Source organism: Molossus molossus, unplaced genomic scaffold (genome assembly GCF_014108415.1).
Source record: "Molossus molossus isolate mMolMol1 unplaced genomic scaffold, mMolMol1.p scaffold_m16_p_19, whole genome shotgun sequence".
Taxonomy (NCBI): Eukaryota; Metazoa; Chordata; class Mammalia; order Chiroptera; family Molossidae; genus Molossus; species Molossus molossus.
In genome coordinates, this window is record NW_023425354.1 from 2,640,590 (window position 1) to 2,652,599 (window position 12,010).

Consider the following 12,010-nt stretch of genomic DNA (forward strand, 5'->3'; position numbering starts at 1 on the left):
GACCCCAAACTCCAGAAACCAGATGGCAGTGGCCGGCCGTCAGGACCGGATGAGTCACGCTCCGAGGAGGTGGCGGGTTAGGGTTGTCATTGCCTTTCTCACGGCCCTGCTGCCTTCTGGTCGCTTTGTGGGCGACCAGAGTCACCCCAACCGCGCCCCTGCTGTAGGCGGGTACTTCGCTCACGGATGAACGGGGGCCTTTGGGAACTCCGCTCGCTCACCCTCTCCCCACGCAGCACTGGGCAGGGGCCGGGGCCTTTCTGCTCCCTCGCTGGGCTCGGGGCCGGGGTGAGGGGGCATCTGAGGGACAGGAACCTGGAGGGGCTGAGAGGAGCCTGGGGCTGACCCCGGGGCTGACCTCACGGGTATCTGAGCATACCAGAGAAGAAAGAACCGGGAGAGAGAGGGAGGGGGAAAGCAGACCAGGCAGAAACAGAGAAAAGAGACTAGAACTGGGGAGAGGGAAGGGGAGAGGACATTCTTGGGTACAGTCCTAATCATAGCCTTGAAATGAAATTTACTGCTGCCCTCAGCATGGGACGCCAGCCAGAGCCGCCCAACCAGCCCCCTTCTGTTTGGGTTAGGCGATGACATCATGGCCACGGCCGGCACTCCCAACACCAGAGGAAGAGGAGACCGGTGGGCAGGGGGAGCCCGAGCCCCTTGCCTCTGGGCTTCCAGGGAGAGGAAGCTGAGACCCCATAAACTCCGCCTCAACAAAGCCCTGCCGAGCTGGGCAGCGGTCCCCCAGGCGGCCGGCCCCTCGGCCCTGGCCAGGCCCTGGTCCGCAGAAGGCCAGCCGAGGCTGCTTCCTAGAAGCCGGGATGGAGGAGCTCTGGGTTCCCATCTCCGCTCCCGACCCGCCCACGAGGGAAGCACATGACCACATGCCCGGGGCCAAGAGGAAATAGGCTGGGCATGAGAACATGCATGGCAGCAGGCCTGCAGGAGCCCCCGCCCGGGTCTCTCCTGCCTTTGTTTTGAACAGGCACGAAGCCTAGAGGAGGACGGAGGGCGAGCCGGGCACGGGAGATGTGGGAGGTGGACAGGTGGGGGTGGGAGGTGGGAGAGGGAGGCAGAGCTCAGGTGTGTGCCCCCTGGGCATCGTGGGCCCTCCGGGAAGGAAGGCATGCAGGGCAGGACCTCTTTGTCACGGGAAGGAAAGGCAGCGCCCATCTGGGACCAACATGGCATGGGCATCCCTGCACCGAGCCACCTCCCCGGAAAAGGTGTTTAGGTACTTTCAGTCCTGGCTGGGCTCAGATGCGGCCTTCTCTTCAAGCCAATGACTTCATGGGCTTCCTGTTGACCCCCAGGACAGCCTGTCTCCCTCCCTTCCTGCTGGACTCACTCCGGACTGCGTCAGGACAGCGTGGCTGGTGTCGGGACCGCCGCCTGGACCCGCTCTGCTCTGCGTAGCTGGGAGCCGGGGTTGGTTAGCCAGACAGGTTTGCAAGTTGGGGCCCTGCTCTAGGCCGCCTCGGCCCAGAGGGGAGCCTGCCTGGGAGGAGAGGGAGGGAGAAGGGACAGGTGCTAGGGAGAGAGTGAGGAGACAGGCCAAGCCCCAGCTTCTTAAAGATGCCCTGTGGGATGGCATAAAAGGTCCTCGAAGCAACAGAAACCCCACCGGGCAGGTAGCCCAAAGCAGTGCAGGTGAGGGAGGGGGCGTCGCAGAGTGAATGCCGGGCGGGGGAGCCTCTGTCACCAGTGCTCCAGAACGTGCGGAGGAACCCCCTCGTTCTGGCCCGGGAGCCGTCCGGTTCACGACTGCACCCGCTTCTGAACAAGGAGCAGGACGTGACCTCTGCCCTGTCCCCTGGGTTCCCGACACCTTTTTACAGAGCTGTCCAGATGCGTGCATGTTTAATCTCCCACAAATGCAACATTCTGCCTGCTGTTTACTGAGGGACACTTTTTCAAAACAACCTTTTTAGCATTCCTGGCCTTCCCTCTCTCCCCTGAGAAGCAGTGTGGACAGACGGGTGCGTGCAGGTGTGTCCGGGACACACGCTGATGCGCATGTCTCTGCATTTTTGTTTTTCTCGTGACCAGAGATGTTCATCTCGCAGGGCTTGTCAGCCAGGGAGGTTTCGCCTCCCTCCCCCCACCCTCTGGTGGGCATTGAGCAATGTCTGGACATATGTTGAGTTGTCACAACTCGGGATGGGGTGCTATCGGCATCTGGAGGGTGGAGGCCAGAGATGTTGCTCAACACCCCGCAGGGCACAGGATGTCCCCCCCAGAGAGTGATCCGGCCCAGAGGTTAGCAGTGCCAAGGCTGACACGGCTCCTGGCCGGTGAGGACTCATCATAAAATTAATGCAAAGAAATGAAAATCAAAACGCACGTCAGCCCGGCCGGTGTGGCTCAGTGGTTGAGCATTGACTCATGTACCAAGAGGTCACCGGTTCAATTCCCGGTCAGGGCACATGCCCAGGGTGTGAGCCAAATCCCCAGTGGGGGGGCATGTAGGAGGCGGCCTATCGATGTTCTCTCTCATCGATGTTTCTCTCTCTCTCTCCCTCTCCCTTCCTCTCTAAAAATGAAGAAAAAACATACAAAAAGCAACACTTCACAGTATCACTGCTGATCACAAAGACGCCATGTGGACTGTGCAGTGAACGGTGGCCCACCTTCGTGCCACAGATGGCTCGGTTATTCCTGCCTCCTTGTCACCTTCAGGATGTCCTATAGTAAGCAGTCCCACCGGGGAATGTTGGGGACAGACATCTGCGCTGGGTGGCACCACCTGACTGCTGTGGCCATGAGTCTGATGCCCAAAGTGGATGGGGCCCGTCGTGACCTTGAAGCCAGCTGTCAATTCCTCCCTGAGGACCACGCATCAAGACACACAGACACCTGGGGACAGCCAGGCACTTGGGCCCCACACACAGCCACCCTCTCTCCCTGCTGCCCTCCGACCTGTCCGAGACATGCCCACTCTCTCCAGTTCAGCTTCCTGGGTGGGTGGGGCCGTTTTCACGTCCATGCGCCCTAGAGCGTCTGGCTCTCTGGAACCTGCTGGAAGGAGTGTGGGGACCTCAACTCCCCTCCAGCTGTCTCTAGGGAGAGAAAACTCCAGACTCAGGAGGACATGGAGTTCCCCCAATCTAGGAGAGTGAGTCTCCTGGGAAGAGGCGCTTCCAAGGGAGAGAAAACTCCAGACTCAGGAGGACATGGAGTTCCCCCAATCTAGGAGAGTGAGTCTCCTGGGAAGAGGCGCTTCCAATGTGTCCCCTTGAGCTCCGTGGACAGTCTGGATATGGCAGGGCCTCCTGCCGTGGCCTGTGAGGGCATTCTGACTCCGTTTACCCGAGAAGGACAGGAGGAGGCGTTGGGACTTCCTCCGGGCCCTGGACGATGTTGACTCCCCCAAGCCAAGCCCGGGACAAGTTTGCTGGGTGTATGCAGACAGGGTTGGGCAGCGGACAGCCCTGCTGGACTCTACTGGGAAAGTCTCTTCGTTGGGGGCAGGGGCTAGGTGGGCGTTCCTGGTGGGAAATGGTCACCCCGAGAGTGTGGTCTGAGGGTCCTAGAAGCCCCCTCCCCAGCTGGCCTGGAAGGCACTGGCCCCTCCTTTCTCTCCTACTAGGAGCCTCAGATACCAGGCCAGGTCCAGCGGGCTGTCCTCAGAATGCACGCGGGGTGGGGTCTCCTGTATGGCTCTCCTCTTAGCCCATCACCAGTGTTAAGGGAGAGGAGGCTGGTTAGGAGAGAAGGTGACCGTCGGAGCTACCAGCTCCGGGTCCTCCTTCCTCCTTCCCTCTCTTGCTTGGACGTAAGGCAACCTGACCCCGTCCTCCCTCCTTGGGGCCAAGGTCAGAGCTACAACCTTTCCCCTGGATCCTTCCTGCCTCGTTGCACCCTCTCGGTCCGGAGCAGAGAGCATGTGACACTATTTTATATGCACAAAAGCCAAAACAGTGACTTTGAGTTTGTCAGGGCGCCGAGTTATCTCTTCTGCAAGTTGTCTGTCCGAAAGCACACAGAAACAGAAGGGAACGGCCTTCTGCGTTCAATATTCTTCAGTTTCCCATCTCAAGTCAGCCACACAGTTCAGCGGGGGATTCTTCTCGAATTGGGTCCTTTCCCCCCCTTTGCCGGGCCCCAGCTGATGATAACCGTCCTGCCCGCAGGAGGGGCTCAGGGCAGGCTCGGTGACAGGCAGAGTTCCCGGGGGTCATACTTCACCCTACTTCGCTTGCCTCCACCCCTCGAAGATCCTCCGCCCTTTCTGGAACCCAGAGGTGTTTTGGGAAGAGTCCTCCAGCGCCCGCATTGAGGGATCAGGGGGAGAACCGAGCGCCGAGCCCAGCAAAGGCCTTCATCCAATCCTGCAGCCTCCGGGGCTCCTGGGCCCACCTCCTGGCTCTTGCTGGCTGGTCAAAAATATGGCCAGTTGATATAAAATCCTGTTTTGTTCCTAGTAACCACTCCCCCTCCCTTTCCAGCTGAACGGACTACGCGCACTTGGAACCCCAAGGCCTCCAGGGGAGAACGGGATCCTAGTAGTTTCAGGAGGCCGCCACCCCCAGGGGCCACGGGGCGGGGCCGCGGGGAACGACCCTCGCGCGGAGCACACACCCTTTCGCCCCGGCCCCGGCTGGAATCCACGGGACCCCAGGGTTGGCAGGGAAGGCGGCGGCGGACACCTCCCAGGCCGAGCTGGAGGGGCAGGGGAAGGGGTGGTGGTGGGCCCCCGGTGCCCTGGGGAGCGGGCTGCGAGTCCCAAGCGCGGCGCCAGGGCCCACTGGGCGCTGTTGGCCGCGCGTCGCCCCCCGCCCCAAGCGCCGGCGATTTGGGAGGCTACTGGGCGCGGCCCGGCGCGGCGGGGAGCCAGGTGCGCAGCGCGAGCCCCACGCTGGGCACAACAAAGCCGGGATAGGGGGAGGGCCCGGCAGGCGCGGGGCGGGGCCTCCGGAGCCGCGGCGCCCCATTGGCCGCGGGCCGAGCCCGACGCGCGCGAGCGCTATAAAGGGCCGGCTCGGGCTGAGCCCGCAGCGCACACGGCCCGAGAAGGCAGTGGAGCCGCGGCCGCGCTCGCCTCCCGCCCCCACCGCCTTCTCCTCCGCGCGCCAGCCGCTCCCCGCCGTCCCCGCCGCCCCGGGGACGCAGGCCCGAGAAAGTTTGTGCGGGCGAGTGCGGGCCGGGTGCGGAGGGCGCGCCCGGGAGCGCAGCGAGACCGCGCGCCCCAGCCCGCCCGGAGGGAGAGCCCCGAGCCCAGGCGGCGGCGGCCGAGCCCCGAGCCCGCGCCCCCGGCCCGCGCCCCCCGCCCGCCATGGGCGCCGCGGCCCGCAGCCTGCGGCTCGCGCTCGGCCTCCTGCTCCTGGGGACGCTGCTCCGCCGGGCCGACGCCTGCAGCTGCTCCCCGGTGCACCCGCAACAGGCATTTTGCAATGCAGATGTAGGTAAGGACGACCGCCGCCCGGCCCTGTGGGTGCCCCCCGCCGCCGCGGGGCGCGCGGGACCCCCCGAGGGTTCGCAGGCGCCCCGCCCGCCCGCGCCGTGCAGAGGGGACCCAGCGCCCGCCTCCCGGCCCCGAGCGCCTTCTCGAATCCTGCAAGTTGACGCCAAAATCGCACTTTTCCCCCCCTTCCTCCACTCTCTTTCTTTCTCTCTCCGCCGAGATGCTTCCCAACCTCAAAATTCCACCGAAATTCCGCTGCCGCTCCAGCCCCAGCGAAGGGAGCCAGGGACCGGAGTGGGTTTTGGCAGGCGGAGGGCCCTGGGATGCCAACGCGGGGGCGGGGAGAGTGGGGGACACGGCGCGTGAGAGCGAAGGGGAGCCTTGGCCTCGGCGGCTGGAGGACTGGGGACCCCGGGAAGAAACTTTCACATGTAAGATGGCAGCTGGGCTTCTCTGAGCTCGGGACTGGGTGGGGAACGGCTTTCGGTCTAGGCCTCTCCCACCCGCCGCATTTAGGGGCTCGCTGGATTAAGGAGGGGGCACAGGGACGCCTCCCTCCCCTGGGGAGGCTCGGCTCCGAGGGTCTGCTCAGAAGGGCCTGAAGAGTCCCAGGTTCTCTGCTCAGTATTCTGCCCAGGAGGCGTTGGCCCCGGGGGCTGGGCAGGAGAGAGGGTCCTTAAGGGGCTTGCTGCTTGCGAGGCTTTTTCAGGATGTCCACACACACACAAAAAAGCTAGAGACTTTGGTGACGAGGGGGCAGGGCTGGTGTGGCTGCCTAGGGTTTCAGAATGTTACCCTCGGGACTCCTTGCCCTTCAAAGGTGGGAGCGAAGGAGGCAGGAAGAGCCCAGTTACTGGTTCTGGTCTGCGGAGGGGCAGCAGGAGTGGCTGGCTCTCGCCGGGTCCCGGAGGTTTCTGTCCAGGTCTGGCGCTTGCAGGCCTCAGCAGCCCTGGTGAAGGTCAGCCAGGGTGTCCTGCGGCCAGTTCAGTTGACCCAGGACAGATGCACTACAGGTGGGCCTGTGTAGCTCCCTCTGACTTCTCAACAGGTGTATTTTCTGCTGCTGCGTCTCAGCCAACCGAGCGTCCTGTTTCCAGGCCAGATGTGATGAAGCTGGGCGGCCCCCACCTGCTCAGCCTCCAAGCTGGGCTTGTCTGGGTTGTCAGCCGTGCCCCCTGGGCCCCCCACACTGCCATGGCCCCCCGCTACACCCCAGCTGGCTCTCTGAGCTGCCTCCGCTGCCCAACCTGCCAGGTCTTCAGATGCTCCTACCTGTGAGCATCACTCGGGTCAGGCCCCCTGGGCGTGGGGCGTGCTTGAGGACCAGTCTCTGCAAAACCCGGGTTGGGAGAAGTAAGGTCTGTGTGGAGCTCGGCGTGATTTGAAAGAGAAGGAGAGGTTCCTCCTAATGGAGAAGCCAGTCAGCCTTCCCACGGGGGTCCCCTAGGAGCCCAGGCCTGTCGAGGCCCCTCTGCTGAGAGAGAAGGCACGCTTCCAACCAGAGAGTGGCGGGGCAGAATCAGCCTGAGGCCCAGAAGGCATCATGGCTCCTGAGACTCCTGGGCTTGGCTCACAGTGCTGAGTGGGAAGAGGTTGGGCCTTGGGACCACTCCTCAGCTTCACCGACCACTTGGTGCTTGCCCAGTGTCAGCTGGGGCTGGGGCTGTTTCTGCTCGGGGTTTGGATCAGGGTCAGCCAGGGGTCAGGGTCAGGGAGCTTCAGGATGCCTGGAATCTGGAGACCTTGCTCTGTGTATGCCTCTGGCCTCCGCCCACACCCCTGGCATTGTGTCCAAATCATTGCATCAAAGTCATCGTGCAGCTAGAACTCTGAACGCTATCCCGGCTCCGAGGCAGTGGGCCTGCAGATGCCAGAGTGGTACAGCAGAGCCCAGTGCACGAGGTTCCTGGGGTGCTGGGACAAGCTGCCACGCACTGGGGGGCTCAAAACCACTGATTCTCTCACGGTTTAGGTGCGGGCAGGGCTGGCTCCTTCTGGAGACTCTGAGGAGGACCCGTGCCAGGCCTCTCTCCCGCGTCTGGGGCTCCGGCATCCTTGGCGGTCCTGGGCTGGTAGACACATCACTCCGGTCTCTGCTCCGTCTCCACGTGACCTTCCCTGTGTGCGTCTGTGTCCACATTCCCCTCTTCCTTTAAGGACACCAGTCCTTGGGTTTAGGGCCCACCCACATCCAGCATGACCTCATCTTAACTTGATCACATCTGCAAAGACCCTATTTCCAAATAAGGTCTCATTCACAGGTCTGGTCAGACATGAATTTTACGAGGATGCAATTTGAGCCCGGCTGTCCCGTCTTATTCCACATTCAGCCCTTGTGTGCTCCGTCGGCCCGGGATACGGAGCCGAGACACCCCACTGCAGGCCCTGCATGGCGTGGAGTAAACCTCGCAGGGAAGCAGCGCCTTCCCTGGGCACTACCCCTTTAAGTGGCTCAGGGTGTCCACTTCCTCGACTCCCCACTCTGGGGAGAGAGAACTGCCCAGGGTCCTTTAAAGATCACTCAGGACTGGTGTGTTTGCGGCTACAGACAGTCTGGCTCAGCCCTCGGCCTTTGTCGTTTTAAAAGCCCCACAGGTGCCCTGGCTGGTTTGGATCAGTGGTTCGAGTGTCGGCCCTCGGACCAGAGTCGCGGGTTCGATGGCGGTCAAGGGCACGCTCTTTGGTTGCGATTCGTCCCCAGCCCTGGTCGGGGTTGTTTGGGAGACAGCCGGTCGATGTGTCCCTCTGATGTAGATGTTTCTCTCACTCTGTCTCACACCCTCCCACTCTATCTGAAGATAAATGGGAAATTATTCTTGGATGAGGATTTAAATAAATAAATAAATAAAAGCCCCGCAGGTGCGTTCGTGCCACCAGAGCTGCGGCCCAGAGGTCTGGGGAAGGGAGTGGCCCGGTGCAGGTGGGGAGTCCTGCAGGCTGACCCTGAGTGCAGACTGCCCAGCTCTTTCTTGTTGGCCGGATGCAGGTCGGATAAATGGCTTGGTATCTGCGAGAGGCAATTGGCTTAAGGACCAGATTTCAGTCTGCCTGTGTGAGGGTCTTTGGGGAGCATCAGCTCTGGCAGCTGGTAGGATTGGAACTGTGGTCTGCCAGGGAATTCACTGAGGTTGTGAAGTTTAGGATGAAGGGGTGGTAAGAGGTGATCGGGGCCCGGGAGTCCCTGCTCCCTGTCCCTCCAGGAGAGGGAGGACAGGCAGGAAGCCTGTCGGTCAGAGCACCGTGAGGATTGAGTGGCCGGCCTGCTTCCTTTGTGTGATGGGTCCTTTGCCCTCCGTGGCAAGCCCACGCAGCCCGGTGAGGGGCAGGACCACAGGGCAGGGAGCCGCGTTACCCCACCGGCGGGACTTGGTGCTTGGGCCCGTTTCTGGACCCAGAGAATAAACTCTCCTCTCTGGCCTGGGCAGCGATGCCCATGGCCACATCACTGCAGGAGGGCTCACAGCCGGCCTCGTGCACCGACGGGGACCAGACCGTGCCCCCCCCCCGAAGACACACAAACACCCCAAAATGGCTCTGTTGTTCCCGACATGTGCCCAGGAAGGGAAGGAAGGCAGATGAGATTCCTTTGAATTGAGTCAGACCTCGAGGGCACGGGCCTAGGTGAGGTGGCAGCCCCTTCTGCAGCGTGCACGGAGATCTGTGTGAGCCTCCCGCCCCTTCTGCAGTGTGCACGGAGATCTGTGTGTGCCTCCCGCTCCGGGTGTGCCTCCCGCTCCGGGTGAGCCTCCCGCTCCGGGTGAGCCTCCCGCTCCGGGTGTGCCTCCCGCTCCGTGTGTGCCTCCCGCTCCGTGTGTGCCTCCCGCTCCGTGTGAGCCTCCCGCTCCGGGTGAGCCTCCCGCTCCGGGTGAGCCTCCCGCTCCGGGTGTGCCTCCCGCTCCGGGTGTGCCTCCCGCTCCGTGTGTGCCTCCCGCTCCGTGTGAGCCTCCCGCTCCGTGTGTGCCTCCCGCTCCGTGTGTGCCTCCCGCTCCGTGTGAGCCTCCCGCTCCGTGTGAGCCTCCCGCTCCGTGTGAGCCTCCCGCTCCGTGTGAGCCTCCCGCTCCGGGTGTGCCTCCCGCTCCGGGTGTGCCTCCCGCTCCGTGTGAGCCTCCCGCTCCGTGTGTGCCTCCCGCTCCGTGTGTGCCTCCCGCTCCGTGTGAGCCTCCCGCTCCGTGTGTGCCTCCTGCTCCGTGTGAGCCTCCTGGGTCTGAAGTCGGGCTGTTTCAACATGCAGTTATGGAGGTGCCGGCCCCGCCCAGGGGAAGTGAGGCAGAATCAGGGCATTCTCCCTGCCTCAGGAGGGGGGTGCTGGACCCCATGCCAGGCAGTGAGGAAGCGAGTATTAAACCCCCCGGGTCAGGGCCCCTTGCCAGGGTGCGGTGTGAAGGAAGTCGGACTCTGCTTGCGGCGGATCATTGCGAAGTAACTGTGAGCCACGGTGCCATGTGTCCTTGGGATCTGCAGATGCGGGGTTTGGGTGGGAGGTTGGGGAGGGCCCTGTGGGGATGTGTACTCCCAGGAGTGACAGGCGTGAGTTGCTGGCAGCTCCTGGGGTTGGGAGACGAGTGGAGGAAAGAGCCGTGTGCCGGGAACAGTCCGCGCAGCGGGCGGCGGGGGGGAGCTCGCCCTCCTCCCCGTCTGATCCGAGCACGTGTGCCAGCCCGGGACCTGCTCCGTCCTCCGGAATTTGCAGCCCTGGCCAGAGGTCCGTGAGCCGCGGACGGACGTGGCCTCCTGCCTCCTCTTCACCACTGTGGCTGGGTTACCAGGCAGATCCCACCGGTTCGGATCTTTGGTGACGTTTGAGCATGTGGAGAACGGATGGGCGACTCCCAGGCGTACGGGGGGAGGGGCTCGCAGCCACCCCAGTCCTGAGGCAGACCCACTGATGCTCAAGGGGCTGTGGGTGAGGGTGAACCCCTTGGCTTCCAAAATAGCTAAGAGATACGCCTGGAGGATCCCGGGCAGCCTGCAGGATGGACAAACAGCAGGAGAAAGAATAAGGTGGGGAGGAGATGAAGAGAGGAGAGAAAAAACCAGAGGACTAAGAAGTGAGGGGGGCTGGGTATAAACGCCAGAGACTCCTCTCTGCCAGGACCTGGACGGGGCGCCTGCCCTGGACACGCCCTCCACCCCCAGTGCACACACCTGTGCACAGCAAACAAAGGACCTTGGCAAGCGGTCCTGTGGTCCTGGGGGCAGGGAGATCTCTGGAAAGAGAACAGTGTGGGGAGACCAGGTTGAGGAGGGTGGAGACACGTGCCCGAGCGCCGTCAGCGTGGGGCGCGCACAGGTGTGCTGAGCGAAGGGACTGGCCGCCCTGGGGAAGGGGAGGGGCCTGGATCCAGAACAGGCCTGCGCGGAGGGCTGGGCCCGGGGAGACCCAGGAGGGAGATTGGGGCTGAACGTCACCTCTCTGGTCTGCCACGTGGACTGTGCCGGGGACCCAAGGGGACCCAAGGCGAGCCGGCGGAGACCTGTGCCCCGGATCACAGCGGGGACTGCCCAAGGCAGACGCCGGAGCTGGTGTCCCAAAGTGGAGCCTGGGGCCCAGCGCCTGGGCGTCGGTATTTCCCGGGATTCTGACGCCAGCCAGAGCTGGCGCCGAGCAGTTCTTTCCAAAGTAGGGCACCCAAGACAGCTTGGGTGCGAGAAGGGTCTGGCGGGCACCCAGACGGATAGGCGGCTGCTCTTGAACCTCACAGGGAGGCGTCGTGAGTGCTTGGCCAGGCTTCTGTTGGGAGCCAGAGTCTGAGCGAGAAGTGTGGCAATGGTGCCCTGGCCCGTTTGGCTCAGCGGTTAGAGCGTCGGCCTGCGGTCCAGAGAGACCCAGGTTTGGTTCCTGCTAAGGGCAGGTATCTCGGTTGCGGTTTGTCCCTAGCCCTGGTTGGGTCATGCGGGAGGCGGCCACTCTATGTGTCCCTTTCACGTCGATGTTTCTCTCTCTCTCTCTCTCCTTCCCACTCCAACAAAAAATGGAAAAATGTCTTCGGGTGAGGATAAAAAAAGAAGTGTGGAAATGGCAAGGACTGTGGGGTGCTGGGGCTGGGAGGGGGGCAGAGGGGAAGGGAATGGGTGCTCGGAGCACCAGCGTCCCAGCAAGGACAGGCGGGTGACGCTGGATCCCTGCAGGAGCTGCCCCTCCACCCAGGGCCCACCTGCCTGGACCCCTGTTGTCTTTGGTGCCTCCACTGTCATCACACGGACCTCCAGGAGAAAACTGAAGAGACCCAGGGGAAGCCAGTGTGTCCCTGACAAAGTCGAACTGCTCCCCGGATCAGCCGTGTCCAAATAGCACCCCAGCCTAAACCTCTGGGGACCCCAGCAAGACAGACTAGGCTAGTGTTTGCTCTGGGAAACAGACGGAAGGTTCTTGTTGGTTTGTTTGTTTGTTTTAATTTATTGAGAGGGGGAGAGAGAGAGAGAGAGAGAGAGAGAGACATCTGTGTGAGAGAGACACATCGAGTGGCTGCCTCCCGCACGACCCCGACCAGGGCCGGGGACCGAACTGCAACCGAGGTTCGTGCCTTTGACTGGAATGGAACCCACAACTCTTTGGTCCGTGGGTCAATGCTCTAACCGCTGAGCCAAACCAGCCAGGGCAAA

General features: G+C 62.8%; 1 protein-coding gene across 1 annotated transcript in view; it reads left to right on the plus strand.

Moving 5' to 3' along the window:
* Positions 1–5,078: 5,078 nt before the first annotated feature.
* Positions 5,079–12,010, plus strand: part of TIMP2 (TIMP metallopeptidase inhibitor 2) — a 43,149-nt gene continuing 36,217 nt past the window's right edge. Inside the window, exon 1 of the mRNA XM_036268029.1 lies at positions 5,079–5,408. Coding sequence (XP_036123922.1) covers positions 5,279–5,408 — 130 coding nt within the window. The 5' untranslated portion in view covers positions 5,079–5,278. The remainder of the gene's footprint in view (positions 5,409–12,010) is intronic.